The sequence below is a fragment of the Prenolepis imparis genome, unplaced genomic scaffold (assembly GCF_030444845.1).
Source record: "Prenolepis imparis isolate NDT839.2.m4 unplaced genomic scaffold, iyPreImpa1.0 SCAF_8, whole genome shotgun sequence".
Lineage (NCBI taxonomy): Eukaryota > Metazoa > Arthropoda > Insecta > Hymenoptera > Formicidae > Prenolepis > Prenolepis imparis.
In genome coordinates this window covers 2,811,327-2,831,441 of record NW_028141166.1, presented here as the reverse complement: position 1 = coordinate 2,831,441, position 20,115 = coordinate 2,811,327, and the positions used below count along the sequence as shown (strand labels likewise).

At 27.9% G+C, this 20,115-nt stretch overlaps 2 protein-coding genes across 2 annotated transcripts; one reads left to right on the top strand and one right to left on the bottom strand.

Moving 5' to 3' along the window:
* The first annotated feature begins 1,001 nt into the window (after positions 1-1,001).
* LOC145939281 (uncharacterized) lies at positions 1,002-6,076 on the top strand. Its single transcript, XM_083043517.1, has 6 exons — positions 1,002-2,377; positions 2,547-2,771; positions 3,813-3,935; positions 4,766-4,986; positions 5,132-5,291; positions 5,400-6,076. Exons 1-6 carry the CDS (start codon positions 2,179-2,181, stop codon positions 5,564-5,566), a joined length of 1,095 nt encoding a protein of 364 aa, XP_082899643.1. The 5' UTR covers positions 1,002-2,178; the 3' UTR covers positions 5,567-6,076.
* Positions 6,077-17,808: 11,732 nt separating this feature from the next.
* On the bottom strand, positions 17,809-20,115 carry LOC145939449 (uncharacterized). Its single transcript, XM_083043765.1, has 5 exons — positions 19,953-20,115; positions 18,648-19,868; positions 18,490-18,550; positions 18,075-18,383; positions 17,809-17,953 (listed from the first exon to the last, which is right to left on the bottom strand). The coding sequence occupies exons 2-4, from the start codon at positions 19,866-19,868 to the stop codon at positions 18,091-18,093; spliced, it is 1,575 nt and encodes a 524-aa protein (XP_082899891.1). The 5' UTR covers positions 19,953-20,115; the 3' UTR covers positions 17,809-17,953; positions 18,075-18,090.

The following is a 20,115-nucleotide window of genomic DNA, read 5'->3' as shown; positions in this document are numbered from 1 at the left end:
CTTCACTTTCACTGCACGGTGACTTCTGCTTATTTCCGTCAGCTGTTTTTCTAACTGACGTGCCTGCTTCCACACGTTGTGTATGTGTGTATTGCGGGTCTTATTTTTTTTAGTATGCTGCTTTCTGTGTTGTCCGTCGATTATTTCGACGTGCCTGATTTTTCTAATACTTTTGTATTGTTTTCAGGTCTTCAGGTTCCTGCTGGTCCTGGCGGTCCGTCGGCGCAATCCCACCGCTGCCACCAATTTTGTTGTGTGCCTCGAACAAGGCACTGGGGTTGCGCCGAATTAAGGATGAGGATCCTCGGGTCGTGCAGGACTTCGTAGGAAGTTAGGAGTGTTGTACTCTTTTCTTTCTCTTAAAATACACTTTTATTTCGGATTGAATATGGTTTCGCTTTATTTCTCGTCCTTTCTTTAAATATATATTCGCGTAACATTCGATGAGCGTATATTCGTATTCCTCTCAATAATTCAGGTCGTTGTTAGTGAGTCTCGTTCTGATGTTCTGGTTTCTTATTAGCGACCACGTCTTGATGTTTAGGAATTGTATTCGAGACTCCGTCTTGATGTTTAGGAGTTTTATTCGAGACTCCGTCTTGATGTTTAGGAGTTTTATTCGAGACTCCGTCTTGATGTTTAGGAGTTTTATTCGAGACTGCCTTCGCGGGCGGGCTCTCCGTCCTATATCCTCTTTGTTTCTTGGATTTCTTTCGGGAGAGGCCCTTGGAAACAGGTCTCTGATTGGTTAACAATACTCACGCGTTTTTGATCTAATTGCAAGCGAAGCAGGTCGAAGTCCCTGGTCTTCGCTTGCATCTCGCGGTTTCCGGTGCTTCGCGCGTGTCTCGCTGCGTTAGCGTTTTCACGCGACGAGCGTTTGTCGAGAGCGCTCTTTTATAAGCAAAAATGTTTTACAGTATTCTATAAAGATATTCAGTAAATTCTAATTTCTAATAACTACTGGTTATAGTTCGGGCTATAACAGGAGCTATGAAAAGACTTCTTTGTCACAAACGGTATGGGTGGATTCATGGTAAACCACCTTATAAATTACGAGCTCGTGATGTTAATAAAATTAGTGAAAACCTTTTAAAATTAAAACGATATATTCCTCATGAATTTTCTAGAAAGACGCGTTTTATAAATGAGTGTAAAAGATATAAGGCTACAGAATTTAGGTTTTTTTTATTATACGCTGGTCCTATAGTTTTGAAAGAGATATTATCATCCAAAATCTATAATCACTTCATTACATTAAGTCTTGCAAGTTCTTTAATGATAAGTGAATATTATTCAAAACTTGAAAACTATGTAATATATGCTCATAATTTGATGGAACATTTTATTTGTCAATCCATAAAAATTAATGGTCCAGATTTTGTATCGCATAACATACATAATCTTTTACATTTAAGTGATTGTGTAAAACTGTATGGTGCACTTGACAACTTCAGCGCATTTCCTTTCGAGAATTATATGCAGCAATTAAAAAAAAAGATTCGCAAATCTGCTCAACCTCTGCAACAAATTATTCATCGTACAACTGAAGAATATAATATTACTCAATGTACAAATATCACAGAAAATGATTCTTCTGCGAAACTATTAATGGAACATTTTGACGGACCACTGATAAATAATTGTACATCTCCGCAATACAGAAAAGCACAGATAGATAATTATTGTTTAAATATTTTAAAAATAGCCGATAGATTCGTAGAGTTAAAAACCAACGTTATTATCGAAATTAAAAACTTTGCTTCGTATAAAAATTCTGTATGCTTAATAGGTTATCGATATAGCAAGCAAGAACATTTTTATTCTAAACCATATTCATCATCTTTGCTTAATATTCAATATATAAAAAAAGATAAAAACATACTTGAAATGTGGAATATCGAATTTATAAAAAGAAAATTAGTAGTACTACCATACAAAAAAAAATTAATCTCATTTCCTTTATTACATGCATAATTTTATAATTTTATAATTTATTATTTTTAACCATAAATATAAGTACATTGCTATTATTATTGATATTAATAATTAAAATTTATTAGAGTTGTAATGTTTAATTATAAAAAATTGCAAAAATTAATATTAGATTGCTAAATTTATAAACATATTTGAATGTACATAATATAAAATAATTAGTTTAGTTATAAAATATCCAAGATGACCTGGTACGTTGTAAAATTTGATGATGAGGACACAGTTGAAGCTGTACCTGACATATGGTACATGAAAAAAAATTCACAATGCTATTGGCCACCTGAAGGCACTGCAAAACATATTATAGTAGACTTTATAAAAAAAAAGCAATCTCCTGGAGCCGATTGGGCACTCTATGAAGCAAACCTTTTAGGCAGCTATGGTAAAATACACTTTGACACATTCTCACAGAATACTTTATATAATAAAATACTCCTAAAATGTTTATACGTAAAATGTTAATACATTTAGTATAATACACTAAATGTATTAACATTTTACGAAATTTGTATGGATCGATTTTTTATTGTTTTTAATTTTGTTTTTTATAGACAATTATAAAATAGCACAAAAAAAAGCCAATAAAGCTAAAAACACAAATAATCTCTCCTCTAATAACGAAGAATTGAAAAGGAAATATAGACGTAGAAGGAGCACGAAAAAAAGCCATCATAAAGAATCTGAAAATGAATATGAATTATCCTCTGAAACCGAAGTATCCTCGGATAATGTTATATATCCTGTTCCAACTCCAATAGAAAAAACTCAATTAAGTGGTAAGTAATATAAGCAACAATCATACAATATTATACATATATTTGTAAGACAAGAATTCTATTTTAATATTTCATTAATAATTTTTTGTATAATAAAAATAAAAAAACTCAAAAATTAAATAATGAAAAATACAAAAATAGGGCAAGAGCTTCAGCAAGGTGTTCGTGCAAAATTGTACTTTCTTACTTTCTTACTTTAAGAATTACACAATCTACAAATTGATGATATCAGTAAAACTATGAATCTTTTATTAAGAAGTAAAAGTAATGAGTGGCAGAACTTATCATTGCATGAAGATGTTTTAGATATCACATTTCCAGTAAATGAGAATTCTTTAACTCTAGAAGACTTGTTAGATTCTGAACATAAGTAATGATTGGTAAAGTATATTTGATTATAAATTGATTATAAAAACGTTTTAATGTGAATTATTTAAATTATATAAAACTTTTTGGTAAACGTTTCTGTCCGATATCAGACCTTCAGTAACATAAAAATTATAATAAATTCTACGCCGTAATTATAAACATAATTGTCGCCATAATGTATGTCAAATTAATCATTAATTTTATTAATACTATATCATTCTGTCGCCTATTGATAACACAGTCAAATGTTTTTGTCAAAACGATAGACTCAATCGATATTATTTATATAATTACGGCAGAATTTTGTTATAATTAGTATGTTGCTGAAGAAGGTCTACTATCAAACAGAAACGCGTTTAACCAAGTAATGAAGTAACATTTTGCGCGAACACTTTGCTGTGGCTTTTGTTCTATTTTTATATTTGTAATTATTTTTTATATCAATGCTTTTTAATATTCTGTTTGTGCATATAATACAGAAAAAAAATATTTAATCTATTCATCAGAAATAATGAAATAAAGATGTACAAAGATGATTTCTTTAAAAATATACAATATTTTTTCATACATTTTATTAGTATACTTTGTTTTTCTGTCTCAAAAGTTAAAAAGTCTCAAAGAAATATCCAATGATATGTAAAAAGAGTAACGTTCAATCATTATTTTTTGAAGGGATTAATGTCACTGACAAAAATGATCAGTTGAAAGCTTCTACCTCTGTTACTACGTCTAATAAGTCTGAAAATCTATCTGCAGTATCACAGCAGCCTACTTCGACTCTTCAACAGAATAATGGTAAGATTAAATTTGTACATGTAATAATGAAAATAAGATTAATTTTTTTTGTAGTACCACTAATTTTCTTTTGATAAATTTGATATTCCATATTTTAAACAAGTTTTTCTCTTTTTTTATATATTAAATATTAAGTAAAGATGATAAATATGGTTTAAAAATGATCTTGTTGTATCGATATCCTATTAAGGCTTTTGGGTACTCGCTGTGACCATGTTGAATCGTAACGTCAGAAGCAAGAAGTGTCACGTTGAGAATTCATAGATGTCATTTTTGGATAAATAAATATTTTGATACAATACCACTTCAGATGGCTTTAACGTACTTTTAAAATACCTCGAAAACTATGCTTTTCTCTTGATAGCCAATCAACAACTGTAAAATGATCGTAATATCAGACTTTGTAATATGGAATAGCTGTGCATGTGCAAGACTGAACGGACTAGGACTTTATATAGCTATTTTTTACAGCTGTTGACTGATTATAAAGGGAAAAAGATAATTTTCGAGGTATCTTAAGAGTATGCTAAAGTCAGGTGTGAAATGTTGTTTTATCAAAATATATCTTTTCATTTAAAAATGGCATCTAAGAATTTTTGTTTTCTCGCCTCTGACGTCACAATTTTGACATGGCCGGAGATGTACAATTATTTATCAGTGGTCTGTCAAAATGTTCTATTAATAGTTTCACAAAACAATCATTTTCTGCAATATTTGTATATTGAGTATTTTGTAATATGTGTTATTTTTTCTATACTATGCGTAAATAAATTATATTATTTTTGAAGGAAGTGTTGCTATATAATTTATAATCGATGTTTTTATTTCAGAATATCAAAAACGAATTCTAAGAGAATTATACATTCTAAGTTTAAAAATGGACGATATTGTTGAAAGTATGAGTCTTTTATTAAAAAGTAAAAGAAATGAATCGCAAGACTTAACTTCGCATGAAGAAATTCTAGATATCACACGATCATTTCCGGTAAATGAGAATTCTTTAGCTCTATTAGAAAACTGGTTGATAGACTCTGAACATAAGAAACTATTGGTAAGAATTTTTAAGTACGATATATTTGATTATAAAAATGTTTCAATTTAAAAAATTAAATTAATATAAAAAATTATTCAATATTTAAGTCTTTATTTTACAATTTTTCAATTAAAGAAATTAAATAATCTTTTTATAATGGCAGTCGCAACATTTAAGTCATATTGGAGGTAGTAACGTTAAAGAGATTGTACGGAGAATTATGTATCATGTATTTACTAACGAAGTTGGTATGATTTACTCTTGGGAAGGAGCAAAGAAAAAGAAAATCTTCAAGGATTTAGCTGTAGCATCTACTATTTTCTGTAAATTAAAAACCATTAAGTTATAATAACACAATTATAATAATAATCATACAATTAAAATTTTGCAAAACTTTTTACTTTAATATAATTTGTGATAATCTTTTGCAGCTGCCGTACGACTCAATAAGAATACTAATGATTGCACAAATGCAGAAATTATAAGTTTTATAAAAGCATGGCTTGTAAGGAGCAAAGATCGTTTTAATAATAACAAAAATAAACCTGCAACTACTCAAGACGTTAATGAGAACCCGCAGATCAGTAACGGAGAGTAGTCTTAAAATATTTAAAACACACTACTCATATGATGGCAGCTATGGTATAGAATAGAGAGTAAAAATAGTACAAAAGTTTCTATTATTTTTAATAATTCTTTGTTTCTTCGCGTACGTTCACTGTACGTATTATATTTACACACAATGAATTTTGTTTTAATTTACTAATATTTACGGTTCTGATAAAAAATATTAATATATTCCTATATTATTCCTGTATTATTAGATTTTTTATTAATAATTTCTAACATACATATGTTGTAGTAATATATTCATATATTGTAGTAATCTTAATTACACTTTTGCGTTATTCAAGTATTTTATTTTCATACATATGTGTTAATATTATTTAAAAAAAGTGTATAGAAGTTGCCATATCTTGCGCTTTAGTTTTAAAATTACAGTTTTGTTATAAAAATACATATGTACCTTATGACTAACTAATATGCATCTTATGCTCATTTCATATACGTGCAATAAATACAATTTTTTTATTACTTCTAAGTTTAACTTTTGTGTTATTTATTCTCTTGCAATAATCTTTTATATAACTTTGTTGAAATAAACATTTAGTTTGTATATAATACGTACGTGCATGGCGTGTACATTATATGTATAGAAGATGTGCATAATACATGCATAGAATGTATATAATACTCGTATGGCGTCTGTACATAATATGTGCGTAGCACGTATGTGACATGTCCAGAATGTCTTCATTTTAAATGATCCACTTGAATATTTCTTAGGGAGTATTTTAGGGGAAAATATTTCAGACAAAAGTTATAGAGTTTAGAGGGAAGTGCTTAATAGTGATCTAAATTTTTAATTACGGTCATTTACTAAAGTCATTTACAGGTCAATTTTGTTTTTAAAAGAAACTGTCAATTATATTTTATATTAATCGATTCTTTGTTATATTCTGTGTAAAAAATTACAAGCGTATTTATAAGATATTTTATGTTTTATAGTTTGACATTTGGTCAATTTTTTAATAATTTCTTACATAAAATGTAACAAAGAATCGATTTATATAAAAAAATTGTAGGAGTTTCCTAAAAAGAAATTGATCTCTATATATATGATCTTGGTAAATGAACGTAATTCAAAATTTAAGTCACCATTAAGTATTTCCTTCTAAATTCTACAACTTTTGAAATATTTTCCCCTAAAATGCTGTCCCTAAGAAATATTCAAGTAAATCATTTAAAATGGAACATTTTGGATATGTTACGTATGTGCTACATGCACATATAATACGTGCGTGGCATGTACATAATATGTATATACATCCTATGCATGTCTTACGCACATTCTATGTATATATTATGTATACATTCTATATACATGATATGCACGTATTATTTTCATCTTATGCATGTGTCATGTACATCTTATGTACATATTATGTACATATGCTATGCACGTATTATGTACAGCCTATGTACATTCTGTACATGTGTCATGTACATCTTATATACATATTATGTACATGATATGTACATATTATGTATATCCTGTGTACATCCTATGCATGTGCCATGTACATCTTATATACATATTATGTATATGCTATGTACGTATTATGTATATCCTATGTACATCCTATGCATGTATTATGTATATCTTATGTACATATTATGTACATGCTATGCACGTATTATGTATATCCTATGTACGTGCATAAAAATTAAATGTACATGCATGAAGTATATACATAGAATGTGTTTTTTCATGTACATATGTATATTTTTATGACATTCCATGTACATGCGCTGGGGGTACTATTGCATTTACATTTCATATACATTGGATGTACGCTGTAATACATGTGTATATATTATGTATATACAATATAAATAAATGTATATGAAATGTATATACATTGTATATCAAATTGTTTTGTTTCGGTCTGCGTAATTCGCCAGCCGTATTTCAAAGATTTATAAATATTGTATTCAGAGATCTTATCCAAGCTAAAATAATATTAACGTATATGGATGACTTAATAATACCATCTCTAGATTATCAAAGTGAAATAGCGAGTCTCAAAGCTGTATTAAAAGTTGCAAGCGAAAACGGATTAATAATAAATTGGCAAAAGTGTAGTTTTTTCAAACCGTCGCACAGTGGGGCCAAAGCTATCAAAACTTGGCAGAAAGTGAAAAAGTTGAAATTGTAAATAAAACATATTATGTTTACACAATTAATAGAAAACACATCCATGTATAAGTTTTTAATACATATTTGTCATTTTGACTAATTTAACATTGCCAGATTGTCTTAATATTTCAAATAAATCTCTTCCTGAAATATTTAATTTCGTTAAATCCGATGCTAAAAAAAGAAAAATATAAAATCATGAAAATTTAGTTAAAACAAAAGTTATAAAAAATATTAAATAATTTTAAAAGGCACACAAAGGCGCAATATTTCTTTTCACGATATTATCAATCAATAAATAACAAAAATAACAAAAAAAAATTCATAGCCGAGAGATGCCGGGAACAATAAATTTTAAAAAATTTCTGAGATATTGTAGGTAAGAATTTTACATCAAACTAATAAAACAATGTAACATTTCTTATAAAAACAATGAAATTTAAATATTTATATAAATCTTTATTAAAATTACCTAAAAGTATCGTTTTCATGATGAAGTGACTTCCAATTGCAAACTTCTAACTTCATGCAAATATTACAATAAAATGACAACGTATTTCGTACATGTATAAACGATTCACTTAAAGGTTAAATTTTGGAACATAATAACAGCGACAGCGACACTCAAAATGACAAATATGTATTAAAAACTTATACATGGATGTGTTTTCTATTAATTGTGTAAACATAATATGTTTTATTTACAATTTCAACTTTTTCACTTTCTGCCAAGTTTTAATACAATAGCTTTTGCCCCACTGTGCGTCGGATCGAATTCCCGAGTTACATTATTGAGAACGGACATGTATATTCATCCGAACGTAAAATAAACGCGGTTCAAAAATTTCCTGAACCTTCCAACGCAAAATAAATGCAGAGCTTTTTAGGACTTAACGGCTATTTTCGAAAATTTATACCGCAGTACTCTACTATCGCGCGATCATTAAGCAATCTATTAAAAGCGGATACTAAATACGTTTTTGAAGAAAAAGAAAGGGAAGCATTCATCCGATTAAAAGAGATGTTAAGTAATAAACCTGTATTAAATCTATATTTAATAGGCGCGGAGACAGAAGTGCATACGGATGCCTCGATACAGGAATTCGGCGCGATACTCTTACAAAAAAGTGCGGAAGATAATACTTTCCATCCAGTTTACTATAGTAGCAATAAAACTACAGCGGCAGAGCAAAATTATCCAAGCTACAAATTAGAGGTATTGGCAATAATCAAAGAGCTTATTCCGCGTATATTTAATAGGAATCCCGTTCACAATAGTAACTGATTGTCGCTCATTCATCGCAACTATGAATAAAAAAGACTTATGTGTGCGTACAGCGCGCTGGACGTTATTACTTGAGGAATTCGACTATAAAATTGAGCATCGTCCTGCTAAAAACATGTGCCACGTAGACGCGTTAAGTCGCTATCCGATTTCAGAATGTAATTTAATCGAAAAACAAAAAGACGGATTAACGACACAATTGAGAAAAGCGCAGGAAAGCGATAGCGACGTAAAGAAAGTTTTTGATCGAGCAAAAACGAGACAAATTGACGGTTTCGTTATTAAAAATAATTTACTTTTTAAAGAAATAGATGGCGATTTAGAGGGTAGCAGTGTCAAAATTAATGCAATCATAGATTATTCGTCAAGTGCACGAGAGAGGTCATTTTTCCGCAACAAAAACAGAAGTACTTTTACGTAACGATTACTGGATTCCGAATATTAAAACTAAGATCGAAAAGATAATTAAAAACTGTTTTGCATGCATTTTAGCGGAAAAGAAACAAGGCAAACAAGAGAAATTTTTAAATCTGATAGAGAAAGGGGAAATGCTTTTAGATACTTATTATATCAACCATGTAAGTCCGTTTTCTTCCAAAAAAATATATATTTGTTATCATAAACGCTTTTTCAAAATTTGTGTGGCTTTACACGACAAAGACTACGAATACGAATGAAGTCTTAGATAAATTAACAAAACAGTCATTCATCTTCGGAAATCCGCGTAGAATAAGTTCTGATCGTGGAACAGCTTCCACTTCGAATAATTTTTCCGAGTATTGCGCGAAGGAAAGCATTCAACATGTATTAACTACCACCAGAATTCCTAGAGCCGAGTGGAACGGACAAGTGGAACGGATGAGAATCGAATTCTCATACTCTTATTGACGATCTCTCAGACTCGAAACGCGAAGAATGGCATAAATATCTAGATTTTGTATCAATATATCAATACCACATTAAACAGAAGCATAGGCACGATTCTGTTCTATTTATTATTCGGTGTACATGCACGATTGCGAGATAGGCCTGAGATTCGAGAGCTATTAGAAAAAGAATATATTGAGATATACGAAAGCGTGATAAATTGCGAGAAAAAGCGAAAGAAAGCATCGCCAAAATTCAACGCGAGAATAAGAACAATTTTAATAAAAATAGAATCGGCAATAACATATCGAGAAGGCGATTTGATAGCGATCAAGCATACCCAGCAAGTGCCTGGCTTGAAAATAGCGAATAAATATTTTGGGCCTTATCAAGTAACCCAGATTTTGCGTAATAATCGTTACATTGTACAACGTGAAGGTGAGCATGAGGGACCCTATAGAACCTCTACTGCCTACTGCGGCAAATTATATGAAATCTTGCTCGCATGAAGAATCTGAAGATAAGGGAAAAAACAACGCTGAAAATTGATATATCAACAGCAGGATGGTCGAGTGTGGGAGCATTTGTAAACTATCTCTGTATGTGCGTGGGACATGTTGCGTTACATGTCAGCGAAATGAAGGACCACACCGCGGTACTGTTCAGAACGCAGCTAGTGGTCAATTATCTAAAGGATCTCGAGGGTTATCGCTGAAAAACTTTAGTCTACAAGAGTATAGTAAATTAAAAACTACATTACATATGTTAGCAATAAAAACATTAGTCAAAAATTTTAATTTTACTTTTTAACAGTCAAAATCCGAATTAAGAAGCCACATTTAAGATTGACTGGCCACAGTCCGAAGTGATTTTTTTTAGTTTCTAACTTTAACCAGCCATGTTATTCCTAGGATTGACTAAAAACATACTAGTCAAAAACCGAAACACAAAACTATTTCGGGCTTTGACCAAAACGCTTGGTTGTTCTGCACATTGATCAGTTAATCCTAGGAACGCCCGCGCAACGGGCTTTGACCATAATATATATATACAGGGTGTCCCACGACTTGAGATCCATAATTTAAGGGCGTGTTGCTGATATCATTTAGAATAAAAAATGTCTAATAAACATATATTCGCAAATGCGCTTCCTAATATAAATACAACCATTGAAAATTGATGTAAATATGTGAAACATTACAACTCTGATTACTAACTAACACCTCTGGACTACTTTCTTTGGGGGCATATGAAGTCAATAGTTTATGCAAAACAATCTCACAATACATGAACTTGTTAACAGAATTATGAATGCGGCAACACAAATAAGAAATTCTCCTGGCATGGTGGAGCAAGCTGTTAGATCACTTTTTCAAGGCAAGACTTTGTATTAAATCTGCAGGAGGTAATTTTGAAATTTGTAAATAAACAAGTTAAATTAAATGTTTTTTTTTCTTTCCTCAAATATTCACTTTTTTCAAATATTCAACTTTTAATGCTTGTATTTATGTTAGGAAGCATTTGCGGATATATGTTTATTAGACATTTTTTATTCTAAATGACATTAACAACACGCCCTTAAAGTATGGATCTCGAGTCATGGGACACCCTGTTGAAACAACAACATATTTTTAATATATTATTTGAATAAATTAAAACTTGTCATATAACACCTTATATTTTGTCTTGTTTAGTTGGCCTATTAATTTCCTTTATATTGCTTTGTATTGCTTTATATTGCTATTACACGAGCTCATTTGCTTTCTATTTAAAGAAAAATTATTTAAAATAATATCGAACGTATTTTATCTCTTTTATGCTCTTAAAAGCATAGGCGAATATAGGAATTTTAGGGCATTATTATTATTATATGTTGATATAAATATAATTCATTTCTATTAAGTACCAACAAAATATTTTTATTTTATAAATAAAATATTAAAGATTTAAACAAATTTTTTTATATACACATTAAAAATATACATTGTCAAAATGTTGCAAATAAATTTTACTTTTATATTTTGTAATTTATATTATCTTGCATTTAAAATGTGCACATTTTTATTAACATTTAAAATAATATATAAATTATTTTTTGTTACCATTTAAAATTATTTGTTTTATAAATTATTATGTAAAATTAATTTTATGAAAAAAAAGGATAATTTAATATATTTTGACATATTGTACATTCTATAATTACATTTTATTTTCAATATTTTCAAGATTTATGAAGGGTTATAAAATTTATGAAAATAAAATTATATGGGGACATAATAAAAATTCGATGAATGAAAATTATGTCGCGACATAATAATAATTCGATTAATTAAAATTATGTCGCGACATAATAATAATAATTAGATGAATTAAAATTATGTCTAGACATAAATATAATTCTGAATTTTTATTATGTCCCGACATAATTTTAATTCATTAATAAGAATCACAAATTTTCTTAAGACAATTATTTTAAAAAATTTTTATATTAAATGAAATACTTTTTATGCTAATAAAAAGTAAAATGGCGTGCCATAGGATGAACTGTTATATTCAATTTAACGTAAAAAAAAGTTTTGCCGGATTGACAATTGTTTTTATAATTATGACATGCTTTCAGTGCTGATGGAAAGGCAAAGTTTTCTTAAGAGATCCAAAGGACATCCGAGTGCTGTTTGGGACAATATTGAAATAATTAAAAGTATTAAATAAACTGTAATCGGGAGGGAGAAAATTAATGCAAAATGATATATACAAAAGTAATCTTTGATCTTTTTTTAATTTTATGCACCAATCTTTAAGTTAAGAAATATGATTCATATATCACTAAAAAGAAGAAAAAGAAACAGAAAAAAGTTGTACAAGAATCATTTTTTTCAGAATTGACACATATGAGTGTTATAAATAAAAAATTGGCTAAATTAATAAAAGACTATTTTACAAAAGAATCATTTTTACGTAGAAGTTAATGGTGAACCAATTTAAAATTACATTTAAACGTTAGCTTACTATTGGCCTATTAACATATAGTATAAAACTCAAAATGGTTTATTATTAACTTTGAGAGATATGGGAAAATATGCTAAATCGTATCCCATAAGAAAAATATTAAAATTGCAATAAAACTATCAAAGAAATGACAAAATTTCTATTTATTTAAAAATATAGTTCTTTGTCAACGATATACACTAAACATTAACACAAATTTATTATTGTTTCATATTGTAAATTAAAAATTTTTTAAAAGTGGTATTTGATACGATTTACAATACCGGTTTGCTAAATTGTACCACGAGTTTCTAAATCATACCTCTAACAATGAAATTAAAAAAATTGTAACAAAAATAGAATTTTATTGTCTACAAAAGTTCTTAGTCTGCAATAAAACATTTCTATAAGTATGTCATATTTATAATTATAAATAAATTTTCTTCAAAAACTTAACAAAAATATTTGTACCGCACAAAAATATAAATAAATATGTTCTCAATATAATTATAAAATTTGATAATATTTTCTTCGATGTGTTCATCTAAATATAAAAAAAAATAACTACACCTAAGTAAAACAATTAATTTAGTAAATCATACCAGTATGATATAAGAAAAAGTTAGTGGTACGTTTTAGCGAACTTCCAAAGACGTTCGTCTTTATATAAAAATTCGATTATAATTTTTGTATACGTTTGCCTCACGCTTAAGTTGTTTATATTCGATTGCGCTCATCTTACCGCCCTGACTCTTATGGCCTTGTATTAAATTAATTTAAATATATGATTTAATTTAAAGAGTCTGTCAATACAATTTTTTTTTATATTTTGTATTTTGAAAACAAAACGGAAAAGATGCAACAATACTTGCGAGAATGGACTTAACATGCCTTTTTTAGAAAAGGGATGTTATAATACTTTTAACTTGATCGAAATAAACAATTTCTCACTCACCGATACGTGTAATAGAGGAGTTGTAGTACACAGCACGCACATTGATCTGAAAACAAAATATTCAAAGTATGTATAAATTATGTATACATGTGTGTGCGTGCGCGCGCGCGCGCGCGCGTATGGGTGGGTGTGTGTATGTGTGTGTATAGGGTGTTTTGAAAGTCTAAAAACGGTCGAATATCTCAATGCAGTTTAGAAAAAATGTTTTTAGGTATTTTGCATACCTCGCAGTTGCCCCGTTGTCACCCGATGTCTCCCTGGGCCTCCTCCTCCTCTCTTGGTTCATGGTAGCACTCACGAAAACACAAATAATTACAATCGCCCGACACTTTACACGGCACTCCCGACGCGACGCGTTAATCGCACGCGTATTTCGCGTACATTGCGCAATGAGAAATAACGATGCGAAAACTATAATCGCATGAATCAACGTCCGTTCGACATTCGAGAATCCCGCAGTCAAACTCGCACGCAGCTTATCAGCAATGCTACCTGTAACAAATAAAATAAGATAAAATAAAATATTACTATTTTAATTTTTGTAACATATTATTATTTTAAAATTTAATTAGCAAATTTTCGCTTTATTTGTATTTGTTGACAGAAATCAGCCGATTGAAGCGTTAATTAGCTAATTAATATTAAAAAAATAATATGTTAAAAATATTAAAATAGTAATATGTTGTAAATAATATGTATAATACTTTAAACTCAAATAATATTTTATGATAGAAATCAGTTGATAACTATCAAAAATATTAATCGAGTTAAAAGAACTGTAACATATTATTTAAAACATTATTATTTCAATATTTATACCATATTATTATTTTAAAAATTAATTAGCAAATTTACGCTTTAATTAGCTAATTTCTGTCAAAAATTATTAATAAATATATATATATATATATATATATATATATATACTCGTCAACAAAATTAACGCAAAATTAATGTATTTTAAGTCAAAATTTTGCATAATTTCAAATAAGATAATTTTATAGTAGACACCTGGTGGCAAGTATACCTTGTATCTATAGTGTAATGAGATTAAACAAAATACATCATGATTTTCGAATATTTTATTAATTTTCCCAAAATCGCATCTTTGTGCGTTTTTTGTTTTTCGTGCTGCAGGAATGATTTTTAGAGTCTGAATCTAGTAATAGTTAAATTTATTGTCTTACAATATAAATTATGGATTCGTTGTTCATTTTCAAAGCATTTATACTTGTTATAATAATTTAAAAAGTTTATTATTAAATTCAACATATTTTGAAGATTTTAAATAAAATTAATTTTTCATAAGTTACTGTTCATTATTTGATGAAAAATTATTTTTTCAATAAGCTATACCTACCATCAAAACATATTACAATTTCATAAAGATCCGTGCACTTTAAAACAAATTATGTTAAAAAAATCGAAAGGTGATATAATTTTGGCCGGTGTATAAGTACCCAATAATTTTGCTCAGTACACATTTATTGTTTTACTAAACTTAATGTTGTCCAATTGTTGAGTCTATTAAATATGACAATTAATACACGTTGTATGTCACATTACATACATAATATATGCTTTATACATGCATAACAATGCGTTCAGTTAGTCTCAATTCGTTATGCGAATATCAAGCCATGTAATGCTTATGGTTTCCCGTTAAAGCGTACCGCAGTCAAAGGCTTATTGTTAGTCTGAATTTTAAATTGTATTTTATTTTGTTCATGTTAAAATAACTTTACAAAAACAGTGCTAAGTAATTTTTGCACATTAAATTTTTTAACTTTTATTTTTTATAACTTCAATTCTTTAGTTTTTATTTTTTAACTTTAAATTTTTAAATTTTCTAAATTTAATCTTTTGTGCCTTGCATTTTTTTCTCGTGTTATTAATAAAAATAAAATAATTTATAAATATAATTTTGGAGAAAACAATATTTTTGATCGCAATTAATTTTTGTGAAAAACAATTTTGGCTGGTTTTCATTTACTTAGCGCGATATTTTGATTTCACTACTTTTTGACGCTAATATTTTAAACTTTTTTCTCATATTATTAATAAAAATAAAATATAATTTTTGAGAATATAATATTTTTGATGGTGATTCATTTTTGTAAAGGATTATTTTGGCTATAAATATAATTTTTGAGATAATAATATTTTTAATGACAACTAATTTTTGCAAAGAACTATTTTGGCTGACGAAAGATATACTTAGCGCTTTTTTTACATGTGTGATGTCTTTTTTTTTTTTTTTTTTAGAGGATTTCACATATTTTTGCAAAGTTTTACCTTTACGGAAATATCTATCTTAAATAAGGTGAATTTTTTAAAAATCTTTATCTAACTAATTTTGAATTTTTTTATATAAATCGATTCTCCGCAATAATGTGCATAAAAAATTATAAGAGTAGGATAGTCAAAATGTGAATAATTTACGAAATATATATGTACTTTAATTTGACATAATCTAACATAAATTTAAAAAATATCTCGTAAACTATTTATTTTTTAATCATCCCACTATTGTAATTTTTTTATGTAAAATTTTATGAGAAATTGATTTATATATAAAAATATGATGTGGTTCCATTAAAAAAATTCAAGATAATCTTGCCGTGATCTTGGCAACGATATCCAAGATCAAAATGATAAGATCATTAAATAGATATATTTTAACGCTACAATTTTTATCTAAAACATTTTTTCTAAATGTTGTTTGAGATATCCCGTTTTCGAACTTTTAAAGCCTGTATATGCGAAAAAAATATAATGTATGTTTCGTCATGCATAATATTTTTATATATGCTGCTATAACACACATGCACGCACGCACACACGCACGTATGCACATTCGACGAGGGTTGTACGCGTCATACATATATCGAATCAAGAAACGTATATCATCTTTACATGCAAGACCGGAGCTTTTGTAGCGCAGAAATGCACTGTAAAAAAATTTTGTGTAAAATTACAACTATTATAGTGGGTAATTTTAAGACCCACTATAATAGTTGTCAATTTCCACGCGTTTGTAAATTTGCAGTATACAAGTAAAATTAATTTCTTCATTTGTAATTAAGCTGATTGCAAAAATAACTTTACAATATGTATGTAAAATTATAAGACGATAATGTAAAAATATTTTTTATAATTGTATTATTAAACATTCAAATATTAAATTCACACAACAGAATGTAAATGCACAAAATATTAATGTAATAATAGTTTACGCATTTGTATTATTACAAATCGAAATACGAAATTTACATTACAGAGATTATGTTTACAGAACATTTTTGTAATAGTATTCTGCATTTGTGATATTATATTTTAAAATATAAATTTTATTATAATTATTCAAGAAGAGATTAGTCAAAAATATATATATGTTCCCGATATGCCACGTGATTGAATGGAGAAATATTTACCCTGTTTTAAAAACCTTCAATTATTTTTATTGACAATGTTAACAGTATAAATAAAAGATACAAGTTTTACTGTGTAATACAGTATAATAATTATCTAATACAATACTTATTACTTATTATATTAAATTTTTGTTGATAAAATTTACTTATTCAAATAATTCATAATATTGCATTTGCAAAAGTAAAATTATATAATCACATAAAAATTTCTTTTAATATCAAACAAAAAAAAACAATTTAAAAACTATATTTAGTATACAAACAAAAAAAACTCATTAATTATATGTACTTATAGTAATACGAAAATAAATGTATTATATATACTTAGCAATACAAAATTAAAAACAAAAATAAATCTCTCTTTAATTATGTTTAACAATACAAAATAAAAAACACTAATTAATTATATTTAAAAATATGAAAAAATAAACTCATTAATTTCACAGCAGTAAGAATTATTGTAATATAGATATTAGTATATAATTTAATACCAAAATTGCTGTTTCGTCGAATTCATCAAATTATTGACATATTTACGTGAGATTCCCATTGCAAAATAATGTAGCGCATTTAATTCATTTTTATGTCGACCTTCATAGATAAATAGAGATATATCTATAGCGGTAATAGAACAAAGTAGGCTAAATTAAAAAGTCCTGAATGACCATAATATATTTCTACTTTTGTATAAAAATCTGGAACAAATAAAAATAGTACAGATTATGAAACAAGTATAAAAATGTAAAGATATAAAGTGTATTACAAATTAATATAAATATATAACGTATATATTTTTTTAATATGAATGATGCTTACTTTTGTTATGTATTTGTTACATATTATCTGTAGCAATATTTTCTTGGTCTGATATGCTTCTTAATTTATTAAAGAGTGATAGTACTTTGTATTTTGTTGACACCTTACGAGATTTTGAACCACAAGCAGGATGAATATTTAAAAAATATTTTTGTAAAAATTCTAAGGTACATGTACTATTTCTGGGATATTCCATATTGAAAATATAATAAACCGACATCAACATTTTTAAGGCTTCATAAAAGCAATATGTCCTTTCAATCAATAATTTTTCTATATATAAATAAAACATTCGACATGCTGGATCATCTGTAATAATCAAATATATATGATAATTAGAGCACAATCACAAATATATAACAATTATAATATACTAAAATCAAATTAAATATTATTATATGTATAGCGAAATTACTTATGATTACGATGCATGGTGCTACAATTGGCGGTTCTATATCCTCCAAAGCTGTTCCTTCCTGTTTAATAAATTAACTTTAGTTAATAAAATGCAAGTTTGGTGACATTTTCATAATCAAAATAAATTACAATACATATTTTTAAAAAAGTATTTACAGGATATGTTTTAAATAATTCTTCAAAATCTTCTTTAAAATGCTTCATGATGATTTTGATCAATTTTAACTCTGTAGGGTTATTTGAATCGATGATATCTTTATATTTTTTATGCTGTCCGTAACTAAGTATATTTTCTTGTTTTTTTAAGATTTCTTTCTTCAGAAGATCTATAGAATGTCCCATTAATTTCTCATAATGCCAAAACATATAGTTTTTTTGTAAAAGTATTGGCCATGTGGTTTTAACATCTTCAATAGTAGGTGTTTTATGAACATTATTAAGAAACAATCTTTGCGCAGGGTATGTAGCTTCATACGAATTAATTTTATGTTGAATCTTAAGATCGTTTGATGAATCTTCGTGGATTATTTGACGTAGAAATTTAGCTTTGTCTTCTATTGTCTCTTCTGTTTCTGTGTCAATATATTTTTCTGGCTGCCAATTACTACATCCAGCTTTAGCAGATAATACTTTTTTTTGTTTTTTTAGAGGTATATTTAAACTTTGGCTTAGACATCGTTTCATATATGGTCTATTTAAATAACAATTTCGGTCTCGAAGTTTTAAATATATTGTATGAGATCCGTCTCCAAAACATTTGCCGTCCTCATCCATATCTTTGAAAGTTTGCGGGTATTTATCGACAATTTTTTCCGCTACTATCTTGAACGCTTTAGATGGTATATATTCTTGTATATTTCTCATTTCTGAAACTGTACGATTCACAACCGCATTTATCGCATATTTGTTGCGACGTCCACTTTCTAGTTCTTTAATCACTGGTGGTTCTAAATGATTCCATGGTATTTGAAAATTTGTCCAAGTTTCATTATGCGATTGTATTTTATTATTTAATATTTGATTTGTTGGCGATGCAATGGATCGCGAACTTGGTGAGGATGAAAAAAATGTTTCTTCATTTAAACTAGATGTGAATGAAGCAGTATCAGAAGTTGCTATGTTAGATTCAGTTTCATTTTGTATAGACCAAGATTCTTCAGGCTGTAGCAACATGAAAGTTTCACCAGGACAAAATTTTAGAACATCAGTGTCATCAACTATTGTGCCATCTTTTTCCATAACAAGAATAGAACCAACAATGCCAAGTTTGATATTACTTTTCGCAATAAGATCCGATAGCATATTTTCTGATTCATTAATTACGAGTGATATTTTTTTTTTTCTATTGGCAGACCAGACTTTATACAAATATGACATCTACAAAATAAAACAAACATATGTATATAAATATATATCCATAATATAATAAAAATAAGTAATGCTGAAATATAAATTGCTTACATAATTTTAAAATCCAAACTTATAAATCAAGAGGTGTGTATTTGAAGACGTATATGGGAATGGAATTTAAATTAGTTTCAAGAATAGGATGTGGTGCAAGGAGGCAAGTGTATGGAAACAAAAAGATTTTTTCGACATTATAATTTTGATCTTTAATTTTAAA